The sequence below is a fragment of the Rutidosis leptorrhynchoides genome, chromosome 2 (genome assembly GCF_046630445.1).
Source record: "Rutidosis leptorrhynchoides isolate AG116_Rl617_1_P2 chromosome 2, CSIRO_AGI_Rlap_v1, whole genome shotgun sequence".
Lineage (NCBI taxonomy): Eukaryota > Viridiplantae > Streptophyta > Magnoliopsida > Asterales > Asteraceae > Rutidosis > Rutidosis leptorrhynchoides.
Genome location: NC_092334.1, coordinates 247,110,961 through 247,138,566, shown reverse-complemented (window position 1 = coordinate 247,138,566; position 27,606 = coordinate 247,110,961). Strand labels below are relative to the sequence as shown.

Below are 27,606 nucleotides of genomic sequence, written 5' to 3'. Positions count from 1 at the left end.
GTAGAGCGGTTAGAGGTGAAAGGTTAGCTGAGGATGGAAATATTTTAAGTATGGTATGAGTAAGTGTAATTATCCACGAAGGTAATTTGCTAAAGAATTTCAGTTGGTGCGAGGACATAATAATTGGTGATAAAAAGGTAGAATGACCGTAACAAGTTCTACGAAGGAATGCTTCCCCGATGTAATCATTAAGGGAGGATGACGATTAAGTGCACCAGATGTTTAGTTTAGACATAGTCATTAGGCTTGCCTAATGATCGCGTCTATTGTTTTATGTATCTTAGATATGGTTTTTAAGTGTACTTAATAATCATATCTATGGATGTTTTAGCTTAGACATATGTTATGTCTATGTATGTATGATGTATGTTAGCTTAGGCATATGCGTATGTCTATGGTTGTGATTAGCTTAGGCACAATTACTAGGTTGAAGTTAGTAAGTTGTGTCTATGGATTGTTACGATCAGAAACCGAATAAGTAAGTGAGAAAGTCGTGATAATGTTATGTCTCGAAAGAATGACGAAAATGAGTAGAGCGTAAAAACGGTTCGAGTAATACCGAAACGTGAAAAAGGAATGAAACTTAGGGGTAAAGTTTAGTCGATCGAAAGATGATCGTCTGTGATCGCTTAGAGTGTTAAGAGGTAACGAAAATAAAAGTAAGTACGAAGGAAATATGAACTTAGTCCCGGCTAAACTGAGATCTGAACCCAATCTGGAATAGAAGAAGAGTAAGGGAGTCACGAGATATAAGATAGGTCCCTTTTTTTTACACCTACACATGCTTTGTGTGACTTCTTACATGAACGCGTTCAGGCCTTAACCTTTAATGGGAGAGGTGACGAAATAATAGAGTTGTGACTTTAGTAAATGGATGATTAGTGTGTTGCAACGGAGATGTGTTGCATTTATTTAAGCCATTTATTTACCACATGCTTTATGTTTATGTTCTAAGTTTAAGCCATTTATTTACCATTAACTCACTAAGCGTATTGCTTACCCCGTTATGTTGTTAATGTTTGATAGGTTCTTATGCATCGAGAAGGTATGGGACGACAAGCTTTTAGAGGAGCATTTGGCACTTAGCAAGTGGTATGCAAGTCTCTTAATTGAATCTAACTTTATGATAGCTGCTTATTAACGCCAAGAGTCAAAAGTGTATTATAGATAAAAGATGTTTAAGTCATGTTTTCGAACCAAGTGTTAAATTCAGTAATTTGGGTCAAAGTGTTAAGTAAAAGTTATGTAAATGGGTCGTGTGTGACTAAATGATTTTCGTAACTCTTAATGATGTTGAAACTGTTTTGTTAAGTTTATTAATGTATTGCGATGTTAAAAAGGATGTTGTGTGATGTTATAAATTGTGAAAGTGTGATTTTTTTAAGCAAGTTAAGTTCAGCACCAGCGACAGCACAAGGCCGCGCCGCGAGCCCTTTCGCCGCGCCGCGCCCAGACTAGCCGCGCCGCGGCTTAGGCCTAGGATTGGTGGTGAGCTTTTTTTTTTTTTTTAAATTTGTCATTTTCTAGCAAGAGTTGGGCGTTATATATAACCCCGTCTTTATTGTATCAAAAGATTAATATGTTTATCTCTTTTATGTGTTTTACTAATGATATTATGAGTAGTTAAACATGCTTAGGGTGTTATTTGGGGTAAAAGGAGATAAACTGTAATCAAATTTGACACTTAGCTGAGTAGGACCTGTGGCCTGAGTGGCGAGGGAGGTGGTCCATGATGTTTAAAATCAGAAAACCGTTTCAAACACTGTCTATGTTAATTAGAACATGTTTTTGTCTGTTAAGGTTCCAAGCCGGCGGCTGTCTATGGCTGTCTTGCGGCGGAGTCAAAGAATAATAGGTTTCTGTTAAAGTCTAGTGAAATCTTGGTTGAAGCTAGCGCCTGTCTATGGCTAGCCTGCGGCCTTGCTTGTCAGAACCGAAAACTATTATACTCTTTTTTAATGCTTTCTACTGAGAACTCTTACATGCTTGGTTAAATAGACCCACTATTCTGATTTTGGTGTTGTTTAATGTGTAGTCAAACGTATTGTGATAGATATGATTAGCTCCTGGGATGTCCATAAGAAATTACATGTTATTTGACACCACTAGACCAACTTAGATTCGTGATATTGGTACATTAACGAATTGGACCTCTTAATGTATTCGGTATCTGCGGGAGGAACCATCAAATTAAATCCCATAGTGTGATAATACGTTTAGCATTAGTAGCACTAAAGTGACAATTAAGTACACTTTGCGAGTAGAGGGATTAACGATCCCAATGCTCATGTTCAACACTCACATCCTTTCAAAGAGACGTTCATAAATCATGATCCAATTACACAAAAAATCCCCGACCGTACCGACTTCATTCCTTTCCTATATTTGATCCTAGCTCCAATATATTCATTGCTACTGCAATACAAAACCATTTTATATATATATATATATATATATATATATATATATATATATATATATATATATATATATAAGTTAGCATAGATAAAATAAATCCACCGAATCTTGGCCTAGCTATCTTGGGACGATCCTGTACTTACACCCACTACTCTACACTTCCTATTAGTGCTAATTTCGTACTAGTATAGTTTTATAAATTTAATTTAGTTGATTGTGCACACGCACACGACTTCATGGACGTCACATGGTGATCACGTGTTACGTATATCACTAGTCTGTCTAGTATACTTTCGAAGTAATCTCTAGCTAAGAGAATGAAAAGGTTGTTAAAATCAATGATCATCCTTGACTGACAATAATATGTTGGGCATCCGGTGGCGGATTCCATGTGTCTATCGATGAGAGTCAGGGAAATGTGTGGAAAATGGAGGACAAATGAGCCTTTAAATAGGCAACCTTGGATTGAGCAAAATGTGTAAACACCCCGGGTAGGATGCAACTACCTGGGTAAAGATGTCGGGTGAAGTTCTCTTGTATGTCAAGCCATGTGAACTCCTCGGGTTAAGATACTCTGAAAGCAGCCCGGGTTAACTATCCAGGTGGATACCCCGTGTGCCTGATCTTAGGTTATTTTAAGTTTCGTCTTCACTTTTTCCTTGGACCGTGACTTGATTTCCGGGATCGTAACTTTATTTCGAGACCATAGCTTAATTTTCATCGTTTTCGCTCTAGATTCTTCGTTTTAGGTACATTTTCGTCAATTCTTCTTGCATCGTCTTTATGATCACTTGGTCTAAAAAATAAAGCAAATAAATACTTAAATCTTCGATAAAGTTAGTTAATTGATTATTTTAGGGCTAAATATCGGTGGTAAAAATGTGAATTTTTAGCCGATATCACCCACGTACACGACTCTACATTCTAAGGGAGCACCCATTTCTAACCACATTAGAAAATCTTTGCTCATGCTAGAGGGACCATCCCTATCTAATGATTGCTCTGCTAGTTCACGCAAATCTGAAGAAGTTATTATAGACGAGTCACATGCAGTGAAACTTGGTGAAGTAATCACAGACGAGTCACATCCGCCAAATATTTATCAGAGACGTTTTCGTATGCACTGTTAGGTGAAATTCTTAAGCACTTTTATTTTTTAAAGAACATTATGTTGTGACCGGCGGCAATCTTTGAGTAGTATAAAATTTGTACATGCACGTTATGCAAATTTACGTATGGCACAACCACAAATATATTTGATGAATACTTACAATGTGAACATGATGAGAAGGTTAATGTTCACGTGTGTTATATTACACAATATTATACAAGAAGACAATATATTCCGTATAAGAAATACATGTTGAACCGTCGAACATGATAAGATACAATAAACATAGATGAAGAGATAGAGAAACAATTACCAGAGAAATACGAGATAAAAGGATCCATGATCAGATCAACAACGAGAAGATCTCGTCAAGCATATCTGACACATTCCTTAAATCTTTCGAACAATGTATGCTTTTTAGTTTACGTATTTATTACTTTTATGAATTTTAATTTATTTAAGTATTATTATTAAGAATTCTAATTTACGTTGGTAATATTTTAATTTATGCAATTTATTTAATTTATCGATTGTATTATAATCTAAGAAATGTTAATTATGTATTTTATTTATTCACAACAAAAAAGGAAATAAATTTAAAAATGTGGAACCTACTAAAATTTGACACCAACTATAACACATTTCAAAATGAGAAATGCTATAGCCACATATTATTTACAAAATGTTTCCCACACAATGACAAGGCTAGTTGACGTGTACATCCTCGTCTTCAAATAACTAACTCCATTTCATTTAGATGATATTATTTTTTTTATTAATTATCATTTCCTTCTTTTATATAAAAAAAAATTTCCTTCTATATCTAATAAGAGTTTATTTATTCATTAGGAATAAAATCTGCATAATTACTAATCGTGATATCAGTTAGCATAACTTCTCCTTCTCCATGGTTGATTCTTCATCTTTATCATCTTCTCCAATTGAATCGGATGAATCATCATCATTTTCTTCTCCATTGGATGATGTTGATTATTTATCAGAAACATCAACTATACCTGAAATGCAAAAAACTCAAAATATAAGATCAATTGTTCCCAAAATGCAAAAAGCTCAATATATGGATGAACCTCAGGATAAAAAATTGATGAGTAAGTCTTAATTAAATACAATAGATTACTTTTTTTTACTGAAAGTACAAAATTATTTATGATAAAGTTGAATATCCCTTTGATTATAACATAGATATTTGTTTATTGTAGGAACAGTCACATTGACTTAGAAAAACAAACAGACTTCAAGATAATAAATGACCATGAGGGAGATCATCGGGATGAGTTTGGTAAAAACGACTATGAAAGTGTTCAATATGATGAAACAATAGAAGAACCAAAACAAGGTATGACTTTTGATACGATTGACGATCTTGCAAATTTTTATGCAACTTATGGGAAGAAAATGGGATTTGGAGTGTATAAAAGATCATCACAAAAGTCTCAAGATGATGAAACCACAAAGTTTGTTACTTTTGTATGTAATCAAGCTCAGAAGTCAGTCTCCTCTAAGAATACTTTGAACCCTCGTCCCACTACAAAAATAGATTGTGGTGCTAGAATTTGTGGAGTTCTTCGTCGTGATAAAAAGTGGCATGTATCAACAGTTTATCTCGAACATAACCACTCTTTTAGTCGTAGCAAAGGATGATTTTATCGTTGTTACCGGGTAGTTAATCCACGCGTGAAGAGACAACTAGAAATTCATCAAAGAGCAGGAGTAATAATGAATAAGATTTTCAATATGTTGGTCATAGAGAGCGGGGGGTATGAAAATTTACCATTTACGGAAAAAGATTGTCGGAATTATATTGATAAAGTTAAACGTGTGAAATTCGGAGAAGGTGATGCTGAAGCAATTCAAGGTTACTTTATGAAATTTCAATCTATCGATTGTGAGTATTTTTACTCATGGGAATTAGAAGAGGAAAATAGACTCAAGAGTTTGTTTTTGGGCTGATTCAAGGTGTAGGGCAGCTTACGAAGAATTTGGGGACGTTGTAACATTTGATACAACATACTTGACAAATATGTATGAGATGCCAATGGCTCCTTTTGTGGGAGTAAATCAACATGGACAATCAGCTCAAAATTGGTTGTGGTTTGATTTCAAATGAAGATTTTAGAACCTTTACATGGCTTTTTAAGACTTTGCTTTCCTGCATGTCAGGCCGTGCTCCCAACGCTATCATCACGAATCAAGACCAAGCTATGAAAAATGCAATTGAGATAGTTTTTTTCAAATGCACGTCACAGGTATTTTACAATTGACTCTTATAGTTAGTTGATTAAAGTGTTATGTGTAAAGATTTTTTGAGAGTATAGTAGGGTCATGTTAGGACCCCAGGAATTGCATAGATAGTGTATCAAGCCTTAAGAGTGGTGGGATATGACGAAGGCTATAAATATCCCACAAGGCATCCTTAATATGTGAATAACACACATAGCCAAAGTACCTAAGTGAGTTCAAGAGAGTTGTGGAATTAGTCAATATTGTACATTCGACTAATTCTCTCAATATTCATATCAATCTTCATAAGATATTCATACATTCATATGATATTCATCACAATACACCCCAACATTTGGTATCAGAGCGGAAGCTCATTCGAGTGTCGGTTCGAATATCGTGTTTGTGTGTGTATCTTCATATCATCTTCAAACTGAATCTTCATCGAATCTTCAAATCTTCAAACCATCTTCATACACATCTTCATATCTTCATCGAATATTCAACCGAATCTTCGAACAAAATTTTACCGAATCCAAAATTTTATCCGAAAATCTCAATTAAATTCACTTTCTATTTTACAAAAACACAAATTAAAATATATAAAAAAGGAGATACCGAATCCTGTTTCCTATCTCCTGACACCTACGGTAACCTCTTCTCTCTCCTAAACATACATCAATTCATCTATGTATCTCTCATATTCACGAACTGTATATCATCATCTTTGTGTTTCAACAACAAAAATACAGATCGATCATCGAGTATCATAATATACCGAATCTCAAACTCACTCTCCTCTTTCTCAGATATATACATATACATCGAGCATCATATATCCACAAATACCGAGTCTTCATATCATCATCGATCATCATTACAAATTGAGATCAAAAACCTGTGATTACCCAGAAAATTCTGACCAAATTTAAACTTAATCTTGTATGATTAACGTTTCCGACACGATAAACAAAGTCTATGAAGTTAAATCTCAAAATTTTGAACTGTTCAATTAACCTTCGATTGTTCTCAACGAAACGCGAACAATTATATATAGATACATATACTATAACTTGAAAACGTAACAAAGTGTTGAGGATATGATACTGTGCATTAAACTTATTGGTTTGATTATCTGATTGATATATTTAACTACAGAGTTAAAAGATTATGCCAAACGATTCAAGTAAAAGATATTTACTGAGTCTCTTAAGAATTATGATATTATTACGTGTCTCTGTTGAGAGGTCCACGTTGATTTGAGAAATCATTCATTTTAACGGTATTAGGAATAAATGGTGAATTATTTGTTTAAATAACGTAATTTGGACACATACAATAATAAGGAATATTAACTGTTAAGAATTTATTTTATGAATAACTTGCGATACGTATTTTAAAATGTGTTTATAAATATTGAGAATAGATATTAACTTGGTTATGAAACGTTTGATAAATACTATTATATTAATAAATAACAAGACAATGATTTATAGAAGTAAATGACCAAAATACTCGAAAGTTTAAGATATACTTTGGGTCTTATAATTTAGGAATAATTTAAGGCTATATTTTGACAAAGGTACGTGTCCCAGAATGAAAATTACAAGTTTTCTCAGCGTATGAAGGGACACTCGAAAAACCGGAACCGGGACATAAGTCGCGTAACAACGTACGACTTATCGGAACAAAAATTACAAGTTAACTATGCATGTGAATTTAATATAATATATAATTAATTATATAAATTAAATATATTATATATATTATTAATTATTATGTCGACAAACAAAAATACAAAAAAATGTGAGCTGGATTTTGGGGCCATGCGATCGCATGGAAAATAGGCATAAAACCCATGCGATCGCATGGAGTCAGATTTCAGGAAAGGTCTATAAATTGAATTCGTTTTTGCTCAGTTTACACACTTATTACTCCGTATTTATTTTATTTAAATTATTATTATTATTATTATTATTATTATTATTATTATTATTATTATTATTATTATTATTATTATTATTATTATTATTATTATTATTATATTATTAAATTATTATTAATCTTAATATTTTTAGTAATATTGTACATAAAATATTACGACGAGGTTATGAGCATGTCACTTTTAAAAATGAGTTTTACGTGCGGGATAGAGCTAAGGAAATTATGGGTTATTGCCAAGGAGGTTATGGGTAATGTTCGGGGATATATTTATGAATCAAACCTAGTGTTTATCATCTCTGTTACGTCTACATACTTTCGTACAATATTGAATCTCAATATTAATACGTAAGTACTTATATTTTATCTATTATATATTAATAGTGTATCCATGTCTAGTACTCGAGTATATATATTTATACATGCTTGTATGCTAAATTTCGTCATTAAACAGTTTATAATGAATCACGAATTAAATCCATATATTACTGGTAAAAGGTATATGATATACATGTTTTTGGAAAGCTGGCGAAAAATCGATAACTTTTCATTTAGACACCGAATAGTTTCGATGAACGAATTAAAAGATATGATCAACTGAATTATGATTGACGTTAATTGAAATTGCTTTTGAATCTAAAATTAAGATTTAAACAACTTGTTTACGAGATTGATAAAGTGAATTTTTAAATATTACCAACCGAGTAGATGAATCTTTATATAAGGCACGTCTCATTTTGTTAAACTATTGTCAAAATTGACTTTTTGAAACGACTTTAGATAACTTTTGTATGTCGATCTCGAGCATTAGGATTGTGATACACTATGACCTGACCTAGCTTGATAGACATTTATTGACCAACATATGTTCTCTAGGTTGAGATCTACGATTCTTTGATATACCGAGTTTCGGTCACATTACGATGAACAACTGTATGTGCTGCTAAGGTGAGTTTCATATGATCCCTTTTACTCAATATATTTTTGGGCTGAGAATACATATGACTGTTTATAAATACTGAAAATACTAGATTTATATGCGTGAGTTTCATTGATCTCTTTTTAATTGCTTTTGCAATATATATTTTTGGGCTGAGAATACATGCACTTTATTTTAAACGCAATGGATACAAGTACATACTAAATTCTATACTGAGTTTGAACCGAAAATCCCTTAGCTTTGGTAACTGTTAACTGCCAGTTATAAGAACTGGTGGGCGCGAGTAGTAGTATATGGATCCATAGGGCTTGACATCCCCGTCCGAGCTAGAGCACTAGTCTTTTAACGAACGTATGCTATTTGAGAAGCGTACACGTTGGTTTGCATGTATTTTTAAGATGATTATACAAAGGGTACAAATTATATATACGTTAAGTTTATTTACCAGGGTGCTCAATTTCGTAGAATATTTTGATAAACGTTTCTGGATGAAACAACTGAAATCTTGTGATCCATCTTTATATACAGATTATGCGAAACATACAAACTATGAACTCACCAACCTTTGTGTTGACACTTGTTAGCATGTTTATTCTCAGGTTCCCTAGAAGTCTTCCGCTGTTTGCTTATATGATAGACAAGCTATGTGCATGGAGTCTTATATGGCATATTTTTCAAGAAAACGTTGCATTCACCAATTCATCATCATGTACCTTATTTTGACTGCATTGTCAATGGAAGTACTATTGTAAACTATTATATACGGTGATTGTCTATATGTAGAAATCATCAAATGTCGAAAACCTTTGATTTAAATATTCATTTATGGTGTGCCTTTTCAAAAGAATGAAATGTTTACAAAACGTATCATATAGAGGTCAAATACCTCGCAATGAAATCAATGAATGACGTGTTCGTCCATATGGATTTGGAGCGATCGTCACACTGTTTCAAATAAGATTCCTAACACTCGTTCATCTTCGAATTACATCATCAACAGATTTCTAATTCGAATTCATCGAGTTTGATTTTGAGTTCATCGATGAACACCTTAAAGATCGATTGATCAACTTAGCTTCGATTAATTCAAATTTAATACATAATCGAGTTCCTGGATACTTTCTCAAGTTGTTAGATCATTCAATTTTAATCATAAACAACATTTGATCAAGGATTCATATCAGTTTGACTTTTGAGAAAAGTCAAAGATCGTAAAATTAAGAAGATCGAGTTGTTTTTAAGACTGATTAATGATTGTCGAGCATTTGTAAGATGATTTCACACAAATTTCATGAAGGATTCGTGTTCTAAAAACATCTAGATCAAAAAATCAATTTCTCAAGTGTTCATGAAGGTCGCTACAGTTCATCACATAATCTGAGATCTGAAGCTATTTTGGATTGAATTCTTTCATCATACAAGTTAATTGATGTTATTGGAAACCTAAGGAATCAATTTCAAGCTTTAATTTCATCTATTGCAAGTTTTGGCGAATTTTGGTATTCATCTTCCTTGAAGAACACATTCGGTTTCTTGCCCTTCAAACACATTCAGTACAGAACACATTCGATATACACTTCGGTATAACTCCTAATTCAGTTCATCTACTTCAATTTTCATTCGGTATATGTGAATTTGATTACACACTCAGTATAGAGAACTCGATATAAGCTTCGGTATCCAGGCTTGGTTATTGCTTCGGTATCTCATTCTGTAGATTAATTGGTATTAGCTATTGGATTGCTACAGTTATAATCGGGCTGCTCAATAATAATTGGTCTTACCGAATCTGAATTACTAATTGGTCTTACCGAATTACAAGGCCCAACAAGTCTTATTGGACTTACCGAATCTGAGTACAAAGTTGTCACTTTTAGTCCCTGACAGGTTTCAAATTTTGCAAGATCAATCCTTTACCGAATCTGACAGCTAATTTGAAAATTTTAGCCCCTGATAGATTATCAGACTTTTCAAGTATAGTCCTTACCGAATCTGGACTAATTGTGCAACGATTTTCAACAGTTCAAAGTTAACGAAAACTTAACAAAAGTTAACGAAAGGTGCAAAAACAAAATTTGATTCACCGAAATCATATTTTGAGGGGGAGAAAAGGCGAAAATTCTTGATATTATTCAACATTTCGTGATGATGAAGCGTGTTACACAAGATTTACCTCTAAAACTCAATTTCATTGAACGATTCACTCATCGAGACAAGAGATGTTCTTCTTATTACAACAATCTCGAAAAATGTGCTTTTATCATATTTGTGGAAGCAACAAAAGCTACACAACTTGAGTCGATTGCTTTGTTAATGACTCCACCAGTGCCATCCTCTGTTGAAGAGACTGCACATTATGAATATGGTTGTTCATGCCACAACAGAAGTAAACGTTCCAAATGTATTTTTATACAACACAAACTTCATCAACAACTTTAAACAGAACTTCGACAGATGAGAGAACAAGAAGATCAAACGACATCTTCAGAGATTTCTAAGTTGCAAGCTCAAATCAAAGAATTGGAATCTCTCGTTGCATACAGTAAATCGGAATATGAAAAGCTTCAAAGAAAAGTGACTACTCTTCAAAGTGACTTAGAGAGTCAAGCAAAGACTTACAAAGAAAAAGATGAGAGTACCACTCACATCATTCAGGATCTTCGTTCACAGATTGTTGAAAAACAAATAATTTCTAAGGAATGTGAGCTTGATTCAAAGATCATTACTCAACTTCGCAATGATCTTGATCATGCTCAGATTCAAAATCGAACATTAACTTGTGACTTTGAGAGACGCATTTCTGAGTTACAAAAGGAGTTAGATGTTAAATCAACACCAATTCTGAAACCCGAGATGGTGTCAATAGGAGTTAATACTGATCCGATATCAGTAGTGGATGAACCAACAACTACGATTCTGGATTCTCCTCAAACGATTGAGAAGAAGGTCATCAAGACGGAATCCACTCCTCCTATAATTTCAAAACCCAAGACATCATTTCCTCAAGCAAAAAGATATATTCAGGTTACGAGACCGACGTGAATAGTCCGTTTATGAAAATCACATACGGGGAGAATGGAGAAATTACGGGTTATCGCGATCAATATGGTTGGTTTTCACACAAAACCAGGAAGTCATCCATAGGTCCGAGTAAAACCCCTCATACCAAAGTTGACCTTGTTTCTCAAACCTCGAAGCTTCAGTTTTCGAAACAAGTATCAATCAAAGCTGACACCACACCCGTATCTTCAACAAGAACCAAATACTCTTTTCAAGAGTTACTTAAGTTTAAGCCAAGATTCGTGATTATGACTAAAACTTCATTCCCTTCAGTGCCATCGGAATTATTCTCACAAGCTAAACCAAGTATTCCAACAAAGTGGAGTGAAGAATCCATAGATGTAATTGATAATACCTATCAGTGGTATTTCAAACGAAGATGATTTGACTTCACTACAGTTTTCATATACTTCTGTATGGGACTCGCTCTTCAAAGAGATGTTAAACATCATACCTTGACTGACGTAACTTGTCAAGGGGCGAAAGTGTTATTACCTCTAGGGGAGCACCGATTATTCTTTCCAAGGGGACTGGACACATGCTAACCACGATTCCTGACTCTGATACATTGATTAAGTTTTCGCATTAGTCAAGGGGGAGCTATGCATGAAGATTCAATGTTGATTACTTTTGCATGGGCTCTGATACCCTCTCTCTATCAGATCAAAATATGCTTAAGATTTAATCACATTTTGAGGAGGAGATATAACGGAAAGTACGAGGTCTTCAGTAATTTGCGAATTCAAAGAAGATTTTCAAGAAGTCCGTTGAAGCTCCAAGAATTCAAGAAATTCAAGATCGTCAACAACGGCAACATACATAAATCGAAGACTAGACTAGTAGTTTTAGATTTTTTGTATATAATGAGTAAGGATGCTAAATTTTTGCACACTATAGATGCAAAGGGGGAGATTGTTAGCACCCCAGGAATTGCATAGATAGTGTGCTAAGCCTTAAGAGTGGCGGGATATGACGAGGGCTATAATTATTCCACAAGGCATCCTTAATAGGTGAATAACACACATAGCCAAAGTACCTAAGTGAGTTCAAGAGTTTTGTGAAATTAGTCAATATTGTACATTTGACTAATTCTCTTAATATTCATATCAATCTTCATAAGATATTCATACATTCATACGATACTCATCACAATACACCCCAATAGGTCAAACATAATGCTATATATATGAATAATAAGAACTGCGGTGCACTAAAAAGCTTTCATCATACCCTTACAACTAACTGTATAAGACTTTAGTGTTGCAAGTTGTTTGTATCATAATGTCAACTTAGGTTTGGGGTTTGACCTGGTGAATTGGTTTTCGGTTCACCTCATTGCTTTATTTGTATTTTTTAAATACCATCTTCTATCTTCTATGTTGTTTTAAATTTATTTCAATGAAAAACTGCCTAAAAAGTTGGGTAAACATAAGAAATACAAATCAATCAAGTACATGCTCAAAAAAGTTGTTTATGACTCTTTGATTCCCGATGAAATTGAAGTAGCATGGCATAAAATAATAGAAGCATACAAGCTCAATAAGAATAGATGGCTTAATTCATTGTGTGTTGAAAGACAACGATGGGTTCCTTTTTTGTGAAAGATATCTTTCGGGCTAGGATGTCTACTACACAACGTAATGAGAGCATTAAATTGGTTTTTGATAAATATGTAAACAAGAAAGCTACATTAAAACAATTTGTGGAACAATACGAAAATGCTTTAAGGGATAGGGTTGAGAAGGAGAACATTTGAAGATTTTAATTTTTATAATTCAGGGTACCCGCCAATTACTCGTTATGCAATGGAAAAGCAAATGAAGGAAGGATGTTTTTACCAATTCTAAATTTAAAGAGTTTAGGGTAGAGTTGACGGGAAAAATGTACTGTGGGATTGGCTCCATAAAATCGGATGATGAGTATTTAAAATATGAGATCATAGAGGATGTAATGGATAATGAAAATCTAATAAAGAAGCAATTTGCAGTTTGGTTCAAAATGGGGAATTCGGTTGAAGAATGTGAGATTAGGTGTATATGTCGTTTGTTTGAGTTTAGAGGAATGTTGTGTAGGCATGCACTCACAGTACTCACTAAAGAGAATGTGTTTTTCGTTCCAACTAAAAATATCATACAAAGATGGAGAAAAGATGTTAAGAGAAGACATACTAAGGTGAAAGTTAATTACAGTGATTGGGTTGTGTCAGATGTTGGACGTCGTTATGATAAAATGTGCCATGCTTTTTCTGAAGTGGCAGATTTGGCATCCGAGCTAGATGCAAAATGTAGTCTTGTACTTCATCGAGTTAATGAATTAAAGAGTGAAATTATATGTGAAAAAATTAGCATTAGCAGTAGCTTAATGTGTACGCCACAGGTAGGTTCTTCTAACAACGATAGCGTTAACATTCGTAATCCTCCATCGGTGCATAGAAAAGGTCGTCCCCGAAGTAAGAGACTAAAGTCCACGTATGAGAAAATCGTTACTAGCATCCAAAAAAAGAACAAGGTATTCTTAGTATATAAGGCATTTCAGTTCAAATGTTCATGAATCTACCTAACTTTTGCTTCTTCTTTTTTTTTAATTATGATTGTAGAATCTGCAAGAGTCTGATCATAATGAACTTGGTTTTGGAGCTATGAATAGTGAAACAACAAAAAAGCTTTCTAAGAAGAATAAAGAGGTAACTTTAAATTCAAGGTGTAAAACTTGGAGTTTTTTTATTAATATTTTACCTCAAGTATTAAGGTTTGTTGTTGTGATTATAGGAAAATATAAATGACTATTATGTTCAGCGTGATGTCAATCATAATGGGTATACTAACTTTACCGCTTCAATATGGTGGATATATTCCGAGTTATGTTCTACAACAACCACTATATCATTCGCAAAATGGTTCAACTTTTCACCAAGTATCGTACAACTGCAACATTTAGCTGTCCCAATGCATCAATCATCAAATATCAACTCTTTGAATGCAGTCTTTAACCCTTCAAATTTAACATTCGGCTATCCAACTACAAGATTTAATCCTCCGTAGATGATGTTTAGTATTAGTTCATTGAATATTAGTTTTTGTCATAATACTGATGATTTGTTTAGCTGCTTTCTGGCAGTAAGTGAGACTTTGAGATTATTTTGGTTTGAATTTTAAGATGAACTAATGGTGCCACCAGGGTTCATAAATTTGATATATTTTGAGTTCAGACACATAAGCAAATATTGGTTTATGTAATCGAAGAAGTAACGATTGGTGCATTGGCAAGTTAATTACTAAACGCAAGTGATGATGCTTACTGATGGCGTCAACAATGGCTTTACCGTTTGAAAAACATTTCGGTAGAACCTATGTCTATGTCATAAGGCAAGTAATCCACTTGCGCCATTGATGCAATTTTTTTTGTTATTTTTATTATCTACTTACGAATCACCAAAAAATTAAGTAGTCCCGAAGTTGGAGTTCACCTTTAAACCATATAACAGATTGATATTTTTTATATGAGTATAGCTCCAACTACATACATAACCAACAATTTCATTTTCCCACTTTTCATATTTTACATGTATGATAATGTCAAAAACATATACGAGTATTAATGAACCAAGATGAAAAGTGGAAAATGTAATCTGGATAAAAATGGAGACATAAACATTCATCCTGTAAATCTCTCGGTCTTCAAAGTTCCACTTCAAAACATATTTTTATTGAAGAAATAGTTGCAGTTTTTATTTGGGGAGAGAGAATAGATATAAAAAGAAACGATGTTTATTAAAAAAAATAATAGAGTTAATTACACTGATGGTCCCTGTGGTCTTGGTTAAATTACGTCGCTAGTCCCTAACTCTTAAAAATTATATGCTTCGTCCCTGTTGTTTTAAGTTCAAACGGCGGTGGTCCCTGTGGTCTTGGTTATATTACGTCGCTAGTCCCTAACTCTTGAAAATTATATGCTTCGTCCCTGTGGTTTTAACTCCAAACAGCGGTGGTCCCTGTGTTCTTGGTTAATTACGTCACTAGTCTATAACTCTTAAATATTAAATGTTTGGTCCTTGTTGTTAACTCATTTATATTTAGTAATAAAAACTAATACTCCGTAGTAAATGTGACGGCTCTCAATCTGTGCTAACTTTTAGTTTGTGTTGTACTAGTATTCGATCTATTGTTAAAAACAAAATCATCATTATACATAACTAAATTAAAAGAGTACAAATTGATAAATATATACAGTATAATTCAATTTTTAACTATTTTGTTTATATAATTATAGAACAAGTATCAAAAGATTGTATACTATATTTTGTTGAAATATATGAATGTTATTGACTCAACGATCATCAACATCTAGTTACATGCTGATGTTGTTACCTGACTCAACAATAATCATCATCTAGTTAAAGACGATATACCACGATGTTGCAGGTTTTCGGCAAGAAGAGTCCGACACCAAATACGGCGACCTTTTCAAATTCATTTTCATAAACAAATTTGATACCCTGGAAAAAAAAGGAGGTTTTGAACTGATTTTCTCTTTTCAGCCTTAGCCTTTATAATTTCAATATCTGTGTTTTAGACTGTGTTTGAGCTAAAATTGAAATACTTATTTAAATAACCATTATCCTTTAGAAAACTCGTATTATAGATTGTATTTGTATTGGAAATGAAAAGAGATATTAATGAATAAGTTTTTGGTAATAATAAAGTAGAGTTAAAACCACAAGGACCAAACATTTAATAGTTAAGAGTTATGGACTAGTGACGTATAGATTTATCTAAGAGTTTTGGTAATAATAAATGGAGTTGGTTATTTGAAGACGTGGATGTACAGGTCAGTTATTCATGTCATTGTGTGGGAAAAATTTTGTAAAAAATATGTGGTTATAGCATTTTTCAAAATTTGACTTTGTCATGTTACAACTTAAATAAGTAGCAGTTCTCCATTTCGAGCTTTTTCAAGTCTTTTAAACCTGTTTTATAGTATTTTTCTGACCATGCACATAATTAACTGTTTTATTTGATTTATTGTATAAGTGTACAAAAATGTTTAAAATTGGTGTTAAAGATAGGATGATACTCTGTAAAAAGTAATTTGAAAACAAGCAGACATTATCACTATGTTTGAAGAACTTTTTACGTGAACCAAATAGTTTTTAAAATTAATTTTAGTTTACTGTTATTTTATTTTTTTACAAATGTCCACATTAACCATTGAGGCTTGCCTGAGTGGCCACCGAGTTGCCCAATGAAGCACACCACCGGAGTTCAATTTCTGACTATGCCAAATTGTTCAAAAAGGAAGTGTGACTAGAGGGTGCACATAATGCGCAATTCACCCGATACCAGGTCTCGCGCTCGGAAGACTTTATTACCCGAGGTTTTACCTTTTATGGGAGAGCCAATGTGCTCGTTCATAGGAGGTTTCCTTGCTTACCCAAAAAAAAAAAATGTCCACATTACCGTTTTAATATATGTTGTATTTCAAATGTTCAATTTATATATTAATCAGTCAAAAAATATTATTTTAGAGAGAATATTTCTAATATTATAAAATGAAGTTAGTGAAATTTTTCAATAATTATTTTCGAAAATAAGTGAACACTTATAATGTGATAGAAGTATTGAACAATACTTAAGTAAAAATGTAAGAAATTAGATACCGTAAAAGATATTCACTTCATTCTAAACCTATAGTCTACTATTTTATTTTGAGATGTTTTAAATTTATTGTTACTTTCATAAATGAAAAAATTAATGTGATAAAATTTTTGTGTGACCCTGATCTTATATAAGATAAAAAGATAGATAAAAAGTAATGGATAATATATATATATATATATATATATATATATATATATATATATATATATATATATATATATATATATATATATATAATGGAAACATTTTTCTAAAATATGTATTTTTTTTATGTGAACAAAATAGATTTGAAATGAAATGAGTTAAAAATAAGGGTTATGATGGGTAAGCAAAACCAATGGGCCATTGGCCTAGGTTAGGGGTACGAGTTCCGGGTGGACATTACATATTCGTTTTTAAATTTCGTGTATGAGTATGTGTTTGCCTTTAAAAGAATAAATAAATAAAAAATAAAATAAAATGATGGGTAAGCAAAAGTAAAAGGTAAAGCAGAGTAGATAGTTTGGGGTTGGAAGTAGGGTCCACAAAAGGTGGAATGGAGATTGATTTGTCTGGTTGAATCCAATCATAAAAATCATAAATCTACTCATGAATGATGACACAATGGATGGACTTTGATGAGCCTTTTCGAGTCCCACTCATCATGTACGCTGGTTTCTGGATTTCAATGCTCATGGAGTCATGGTACACCTTTAGGACTACTTATATTTTTCTCTAAAACATAAAATATTGAAGTAATTTTTTTATTTTAGTACTACTAATAATAATAATTATTTTTAATTTTATAATACATAATAAATGTTCATTTATTTTAACTTTAATTTATAAATTATACTCATCCCTCTCATTCCAATTCTCCACAGACAAAAAACACGCAATTTTAGAAAATTCCACTAACTTCATTTCTCCATCAATGAAATATCTTCTCTCTTCACATCCACCAATGAAATATCTTCTTTCCTTTCTATTTATGAAAGTGGACTATCAGAATGGAACAGCTCAAAATGAAATACTTCCTTATTGAAATGAGACGGAGGTAGTACTGATCAATCCTAGATTATGAGTTAAATCTAATCAATGAATTGAGTGCAATGAGGGATAAATTGTAATGTTGATACTGTTTTTGGTACCTTATGATCATCTTTAACTTAACATCAAGTGATCAATCACCATGTACCGGTCTTGATCGAATTACCTTAGCCAAATTATGATTAATACTCGGGCAACGTCACAAGTGAATCACAAATGTCAGAGCAATTGCACAGAATCAACAACCTAAAATCAGAGGCCAAGCTCGCTATTTATAGGTTTGAAATCTTTGCGGAATCAATGTTTGCGCATACTTTATTGATCCACATTGTTTATGCGGGACACTCTCGCAATCTTGATTTTATGCGGGCTTCCGCAATGTCTTAACATAGTCTGCGCAGTCTTTGTTTATTCGCGCAGTTCTCTTTGTACTTGTTTTTGCTTTGCTTTTTTTACTTAAAATATGCATATACATGCCTATGCCTATGTATTTGATCATATACAAACTTAGAATTTAAGTCAAATATCATAAGTTTAATATAATTATTAGTTAAACCAATTCATTTGAACATAATTATTACTGTAATAATCATAGTCAGCATTCATTTAGTCGGAACAAAGTTAATATTCGTTTACTCCAAAACAATTTATTTGAGATAACAAGAAACAGAAGTAAATAAATGTACATAATTTAGTAACAGCTCCATATTCTGAAAAAAGATAAATAAAAAATTTAATATATTAATAATAAATAGAGGTAATGGTCAAACATTAAAAAGCATTTGGTTGCATGCACATATGGTCACAAAAAGTCATTGTCCCCTTCACAACAAAAAGACACATTACATTTCTCTCTCTCTCTCTTTCTCTCTCTCTCTCTCTCTCTCTCTCTCTCTCTCTCTCTCTCTCTCTCTCTCACAGCTTAAACGGCTTAAGGCGTAAATGGCTCAAACAAGCCACTAATTCATTCTCTCTTCTTTCTATATAACCTCTTCTCACCTTCATAATTGTCAAATATCTTTCTCTATATACATCTCTTTAATCTCATCAACCAGATTCAAACACAAACTTCCTCATATCTCCTGTTACTACGTCAATCGTCATTTTATTATAGCTTCAATTAGCTACTGTTAATTATGGTTGAAAATGAAGATTTAGGTTTAAGTCTCAGCTTAAACTTTCCGACAACCGGAAATACGAATCCGTCGTCGCTTCAGCTCAATCTGACGCCAGCATCGTTCAATCATCCTTATAGAACACGTAATTGGACAGATTCATGTCCGTCTTCATCAGGTATGTACATAATTTAGGTTCTGATCAATAAGTTAAGCTGTTAGCTAAACAGATCTGTAATGAGTAAAATAATAATTAGATCAGCTAATTTAATTGAAAGTAGCTGATTCTGTTACATGCAGAGCGGAACAAGGAAGATGCGTTTAAAGTCAAAACGAGGTCGTTTTTGAAAGCAATCGATGTTAACAGATTACCGCCGACGGCAGTAGAGACGGAGGAAGAAGCCGGCGTATCGTCGCCAAATAGTACGATCTCGAGTATTAGTGGAAAGAGAAGCGAAAGAGATCTGCCAGTGAATGAAAACGACACCGACAGAGCTTCATCACGTGGTCTTAGTGATGATGACGGCGAAAATTGCCGGAAAAAACTCCGGTTGTCGAAAGATCAGTCGGCTGTACTTGAAGAAACCTTTAAAGAACACAACACTCTTAATCCGGTAAGTATACATATTTTGTACGTAATTATTATTAATAATAATAATTAAATAAATCGCTTAGTAATTTAATTTTTAATTAATTAATTTAAAATATTTTACGTGTTTTGTGAAAACAGAAACAAAAGCTCGCTCTTGCTAAAAAACTAGGGTTAAGAACTCGCCAGGTGGAAGTTTGGTTTCAAAACCGTAGGGCAAGGTTTGTGATTTTATAATCGCGAGGGTATTTTGGTAATTTACAATGGTACTGGTGCTAATTTGTTTTTGGTTATGATTTTGCAGGACAAAATTGAAGCAAACAGAGGTGGATTGTGAGTTTTTGAAGAGATGTTGTGAGAATTTAACCGAGGAAAATAGGAGGTTACAAAAGGAACTACAAGAATTAAGAGCTTTAAAAATGTCACCACAATTTTATATGCAAATGGCGCCCCCGACAACACTCACAATGTGCCCCTCGTGTAAGCGTGTCGTGGGCCCAGCTGGTTCACCCGCAATGCAAAAGTCAGTTGATCATCAACATAAAAGGGCACAAATTACGGGTGTAAACCCACACCTTAACCGAACACCTTTTAACCCGTGGGCGATGCCTGCTAATCAAGCCGTTCATCGACAAATGAGTGCTCTTCACCCTCGACCGTGATAGCAAGAAAGGATATTTTAGTCATTTAGGGTTTGAGAATGAGTCTAAGGGTCTGTTTACTTTTTTTTTTTTTTTCGTTAAGGTCCATATGGATATAGATGACAATATGAATATAGATGGCAGTATAGAATAAGTTAGGGATAAATAAATGTTTTTTTTTTGCTGAATGATATGTCTAAATGATAGATATGACTAATTTGCCCTTAATATTTTATTTTTCATAATTTATTACAGTATTAATAACTAAATGAATTGAATAATTGGGAAATTCGTGTACATTGCCACTTGTTGAAATATCACTAAACAAAATCACACTTGTTAAAAAAGTGTGATACCATCTTCAGTCATTTGATAACCCCGAAATTGATAAACATACATATGGAGTTATGGACACGTTTATTTGGGAAAAATCATATAGCCAAGAAGCAATACAACACCGTCAATCCGTCATCATAATTCCTAATCCGATCAATAAGTTAATTAAAGTCAGTCGTCAACCTCCAATATCTACTGGTGCATCTGCAGCAAATCAAAAGTTAGTGAATCAATTTCGACCTAATATCTTCAATTATATGTCAATCGGTATTATGATTTATGATATGTACATAGATAACCCAATAATATTTATTGTTTTGTGCGAGTAAAAGGTGGGATGGTGTTGTCAACGATGAAGTCGGTGACGACCGTCGTCATCTTTGAAAAGGATGGTCTGATAATATGTCTTTCGTAGTTGAAGAGGATTATGGAAAAAGAAAATTGAAAAGAAATAAGGGAGGGTAATATGGTGAAGAGGATGGCTATATGGGGTGAAATGTCCCGTTCATATTGATTATAAACGTTCCATATTAATTGATTTCGTTGCGAGGTTTTGACCTCTATATGAGACGTTTTTCAAAGACTGCATTCATTTTTAAAACAACCATAACCTTTATTTTATCAATAAAGGTTTTAAAAGCATTACGTAGATTATCAAATAATGATAATCTAAAATATACTGTTTACACATGACCATTACATAATGGTTTACAATATAAATATATTACATCGACATATGTTTCTTGAATGCAGTTTTTACACAATATCATACAAACATGGACTCCAAATCTTGTCCTTATTTTAGTATGCAACAGCGGAAGCTCTTAGTATTCACCTGAGAATAAACAAGCTTTAAACGTCAACAAAAATGTTGGTGAGTTATAGGTTTAACCTATATATATCAAATCGTAACAATAGACCACAAGATTTCATATTTCAATACACATCCCATACATAGAGATAAAAATCATTCATATGGTGAACACCTGGTAACCGACATTAACAAGATGCATATATAAGAATATCCCCATCATTCCGGGACACCCTTCGGATATGATATAAATTTCGAAGTACTAAAGCATCCGGTACTTTGGATGGGGTTTGTTAGGCCCAATAGATCTATCTTTAGGATTCGCGTCAATTAGGGTGCATGTTCCCTAATTCTTAGATTACCAGACTTAATAAAAAGGGGCATATTCGATTTCGATAATTCAACCATAGAATGTAGTTTCAAGTACTTGTGTCTATTTTGTAAATCATTTATAAAACCTGCATGTATTCTCATCCCAAAAATATTAGATTTTAAAAGTGGGACTATAACTCACTTTCACAGATTTTTTACTTCGTCGGGAAGTAAGACTTGGCCACTGGTCGATTCACGAACCTATAACAAATATGTACATATATATCAAAGTATGTTCAAAATATATTTACAACCATTTTTATTATGTTTTAAAGATTTGAGTGTATTAAGTCAGCTGTCCTCGTTAATAACCTACAACTAGTTGTCCACAATTAGATGTACAGAAATAAATCGATATATATTATCTTGAATCAATCCACGACCCAGTGTATACACGTCTCAGGCTAGAGTTGTAATCACAACTCAAAGTATATATATTTTTTGAATCAACCTCAACCCTGTATAGCTAACTCCAACATTACTGCATATAGAGTGTCTATGGTTGTTCCAAATAATATATCTACATGGGTCGATATGATATGTCAAAACATTTGCATACGTGTCTATGGTATCCCAAGATTACATAATATATTAGAATACATGTATAATACAATATAAGTTAGCTAGGATATGATTTGTATAGATTTGTTAAACATTTCCCGTAGCTAAAAAGATCAAAAATATCCAATCTTGTTTTACCCATAACTTCTTCATTTTAAATCCGTTTTGAGTGAATCAAATTGCTATGGTTTTATATTGAACTCTAATTTAAGAATCCAAACAGAAAAATTATAGGTTTATAGTCAGAAATTTAAGTTACATGTCAATTACTAAAGAGGTAGTCATTTTCGTCGAAAGAACGACATCTTGATGACCATTTTGAAAAACATACTTTCACTTTGAGTTTAACCAAGATTTTTGGATATAGTTTCATGTTCATATGAAAAATCATTTTCCCAGAAGAACAACTTTTAAATCAAAGTTTATCATAGTTTTTAATTATCCAAACCAAAACAGCCCCCGGTTTCACTACGATAGCGTATATCCAATTTTATGGTGTTCATCATGTTTTCAGGTTTTAAATCATTAAGTTAGTATATCATATAGATATAGAACATGTGTTTATTTGATTTTAAAAGTCAAGTTAGAAGGATTAACTTTTGTTTGCGAACAAGTTTAGAATTAACTAAACTATGTTCTATTGATTACAAGTTTAAACCTTCGAATAAGATAGCTTTATATGTATGAATCGAATGATGTTATGAACATCATTACTACCTCAAGTTTTCTGGATAAAACTACTGGAAATGAGAAAAATGGATCTAGCTTCAAAGGATCTTTGGATGGCTTGAAAGTTCTTGAAGCAGAATCATGACACGAAAACAGTTCAAGTAAGATTTTCACTCTAAATAAGATTGTTATAGTTGTAGAAATTGAATCAAAGTTTGAATATGAATATTACCTTGAATAATAAAGATAACCTACTTTAAATAACAAAGGTTCCTTGATCTTAGATGATTACTTGGAATGGATTAGAAAGCTTGGAAGTAGACTTGCAAACTTGGAAGTATTCTTGATTTTTATGAAGCTATACTTATGGAATTTATGAAGAATACTTAGAACTTGAAGATGGAACTTGAGAGAGATCAATTAGATGAAGAAAATTGAAGAATGAAAGTGTTTGTAGGTGTTTTTTGTCGTTGGTATATGGATTAGATATAAAGGATATGTAATTTTGTTTTCATGTAAATAAGTCATGAATGATTACTAATATTTTTGTAATTTTATGAGATATTTCATGCTAGTTGCCAAATGATGGTTCCCACATGTATTAGGTGACTCACATGGGCTGCTAAGAGCTGATCATTGGAGTGTATATACCAATAGTATATACATCTAAAAGCTGTGTATTGTACGAGTACGAATACGGGTGCATATGAGTAGAATTGTTGATGAAACTGAACGAGGATGTAATTGTAAGCATTTTTATTAAGTAGAAGTATTTTGATATATGTCTTGAAGACTTTAAAAAGTGTAAGAATACATATCAAAACACAACATGTATATACATTCTAATGGAGTCGTTAAGTCTTTGTTAGTCATTACATGTAAGTGTTGTTTTGAAACCTTTAAGTTAACGATCTCAATTAATGTTGTTAACCCAATGTTTATTATATCAAATTAGATGTTAAATTATTATGTTATCATGATATTATGATGTATGAATATCTCTTAATATGATATATACATTAAAATATCGTTACAACGATAATCGTTACATATAAGTCTCGTTTCGTAATTCTTGAGTTAGTAGTCTTGTTTTTACATATGTAGTTCATTGTTAACACACTTAATGAAATATTTAAATTTCATTTTATCATGTTAAATATAGTGTATCAATATCTTAATATGATACATATGTATTTAGTAGACGTTATCATAACGATAATCGTTATATATATCATTTCGAGTTTCTTAACTTAGTAATCTCATTTCTTATGTATATCACACATTCTTAATATACTTAGTGAGATACTTACTCATCATAATCTCATGTCAACCATATATATATGTCTATATATACCACAACATGTAGTTTTTACAAATTTGTAACGTTCGTGAATCGCCGGTCAACTTGGGTGATCAATTGTCTATATGAAACTTATTTCATTTAATCAAGTTTTAACAAGTTTGATTGCTTAATACGTTGGAAACATTTAGTCATGTAAATATCAATCTCAATTAATATATATAAACATGAAAAAGTTCGGGTCACTACAGTACCTACCCGTTAAATAAATTTCGTCCCGAAATTTTAAGCTGTTGACGAATCTTATGGAAATAGATGCGGGTATTTCTTCTTCATCTGATCTTCACGCTCCCAGGTGAACTCGGGTCCTCTACGAGCATTCCATCTAACCTTAACAATTGGTATCTTGTTTTACTTAAGTCTCTTAACCTCACGATCCATTATTTCGACGGGTTCTTCAATGAATTGAAGTTTTTCATTGATTTGGATTTCGTCCAACGGAATAGTGAGATCTTCTTTAGAAAAAAATTTCTTCAAATTCGAGACGTGGAAAGTGTTATGTACAGCCGCGAGTTGTTGAGGTCGCTCCAGTTGGTAAGATACTGGTCCGACACGATCTATAATCTTGAATGGTCCAATGTACCTTGGATTTAGTTTCCCCCGTTTACCAAATCGGACAACACCTTTCCAAGGTGAAACCTTAAGCATGACCATTTCTCCAATTTCAAACTCTATATCTTTTCTTTTACTATCCGCGTAGCTCTTTTGTCGACTCTAGGCGGTTTTCAATCGTTGTTGAATTTGGATGATTTTCTCGGTAGTTTCTTGTATTATCTCCGAACCCGTAATATGTCTATCCCCCACTTCATTCCAACAAATCGGAGACCTGCACTTTCTACCATAAAGTGCCTCAAACGGCGCCATCTCAATACTAGAATGATAACTGTTGTTGTAGGAAAATTCTGCTAACGGTAGGTGTCAATCCCAACTGTTTCTGAAATCAATAACACATGCTCGTAGCATGTCTTCAAGCGTTTGTATTGTCCTTTCACTCTGCCCATCAGTTTGTGGATGATAGGCAGTACTCATGTCTAGACGAGTCCCCAATGCTTGTTGCAACGTCTGCCAGAACCTTGAAACAAATCTACCATCCCTATCAGAGATAATAGAGACGGGTATTCCATGTCTGGAGACAACCTCCTTCAAATACAATCGCACCAACTTCTCCATTTTGTCATCTTCTCTCATTGGCAGGAAGTGTGCTGACTTGGTGAGACGATCAACTATTACCCAAATAGTATCATAACCACTTGCAGTCCTTGGCAATTTAGTAATGAAATCCATGGTAATGTTTTACCATTTCCATTCCGGGATTTCAGGTTGTTGTAGTAGACCTGATAGTTTCTGATGTTCAACTTTGACCTTAGAACACGTCAAACATTCTCCTACATATTTAGCAATATCGGATTTCATACCCGGCCACCAAAAAGTGTTTCTTGAGATCTTTATACATCTTCCCCGCTCCGGGATGTATTGAATATCTGGTTTTATGTGCTTCCTTAAGTACCATTTCTCTCACATCTCCAAACCTTGGTACCCAAATTCTATCAGCCCTATATCGGGTTCTGTCTTCCCGAATATTAAGATGTTTCTCTGATCCTTTGGGTATCTCATTCTTCAACTTTCCTTCTTTTACAACCCCCTGTTGCGCCTCCTTTATTTGAGTAGTAATGTTAGTACGAATAATTATATTCATAGCTTTTACCCGTATAGGTTCTCTGTCCTTTCTACTCAAAGCGTCAGCTACCACATTCGCCTTCCCCGGGTGGTATCGAATCTCAAAATCATAATCATTCAACAGTTCAATCCTCCTGCTTGTCTCATATTCAGTTGCTTCTGATTAAATATATGTTGGAGACTTTTGTGGTCGGTATATATAATACTTTTGACCCCATATAAATAATGCCTCCAAGTCTTTAATGCAAAAACAACAGCACCCAATTCCAAATCGTGAGTCGTATAATTTTGCTCTTGAATCTTCAATTGTCTAGACGCATAAGCAATCACCTTCGTTGGTTGCATTAATACACAACCGAGACCTTGCTTTGATGCGTCACAACAAATCACAAAATCATCATTCCCTTCAGGCAATGACAATATAGGTGCCGTAGTTAGCTTTTTCTTCAATAACTAAAACGCCTTCTCTTGTTCATCCTTCCATTCAAATTTTTTCCCTTTATGCGTTAATGCAGTCAAGGGTTTTGCTATTTTGAAGAAATCTTGGATGAATCTTCTGTAGTAACCAGCCAATCCTAAAAATTGACATATATGCTTCGGAGTTTTTGGGGTTTCCCACTTTTCAACGGTTTCGATCTTTGCCGGGTCCACCTGGATACCTTCTTTGTTCACTATGTGACCGAGGAATTGAACTTCTTCCAACCAAAATGCACACTTTGAAAACTTAGCGTACAGTTTTTCTTTCCTCAATACTTCTAGCACTTTTCTCAAATGTTCTTCGTGCTCTTGATCATTCTTTGAGTAAATAAGTATGTCATCGATGAAAACAATGACAAACTTGTCAAGATATGGCCCACACACTCGGTTTATAAGGTCCATGAACACAGCTGGTGCGTTAGTCAATCCAAACGGCATAACCATAAACTCGTAATGACCATAACACGTCCTAAAAGCAGTTTTTGGAATATCATCCTCCTTTACTCACATTTGATGATATCCAGAACGTAAATCAATTTTTGAATAAACCGACGAGCCTTGTAGTTGATCAAATAAGTCGTCAATTCTCGGCAGTGGATAA

The 27,606-nt window shown here is 33.3% G+C and overlaps 2 protein-coding genes across 5 annotated transcripts; both read left to right on the top strand.

The window, feature by feature from the left end:
• Positions 1 to 4,431: 4,431 nt before the first annotated feature.
• LOC139894419 (uncharacterized) lies at positions 4,432 to 14,938 on the top strand. 4 transcript variants are annotated; one of them, XM_071877700.1, is made up of 5 exons: positions 4,432 to 4,638; positions 4,750 to 5,796; positions 14,088 to 14,219; positions 14,308 to 14,394; positions 14,480 to 14,938. In XM_071877700.1, exons 2-5 carry the CDS (start codon positions 5,614 to 5,616, stop codon positions 14,750 to 14,752), a joined length of 675 nt encoding a protein of 224 aa, XP_071733801.1. In that variant the 5' UTR covers positions 4,432 to 4,638; positions 4,750 to 5,613; the 3' UTR covers positions 14,753 to 14,938. The 4 variants fall into 4 exon arrangements, with proteins under 4 accessions (XP_071733801.1, XP_071733800.1, XP_071733799.1 ...); XM_071877699.1 differs by having other exon boundaries at positions 4,438 to 4,638; positions 4,756 to 5,796; positions 13,699 to 14,219; positions 14,480 to 14,935; XM_071877698.1 differs by having other exon boundaries at positions 4,438 to 4,638; positions 13,699 to 14,219; positions 14,480 to 14,935.
• A 4,473-nt stretch (positions 14,939 to 19,411) lies between these two features.
• Positions 19,412 to 20,964, top strand: LOC139891736 (homeobox-leucine zipper protein HAT4-like). The gene is made up of 4 exons (XM_071874721.1): positions 19,412 to 19,690; positions 19,813 to 20,126; positions 20,243 to 20,322; positions 20,406 to 20,964. The coding sequence occupies exons 1-4, from the start codon at positions 19,534 to 19,536 to the stop codon at positions 20,761 to 20,763; spliced, it is 909 nt and encodes a 302-aa protein (XP_071730822.1). The 5' UTR covers positions 19,412 to 19,533; the 3' UTR covers positions 20,764 to 20,964.
• Positions 20,965 to 27,606: the final 6,642 nt, after the last annotated feature.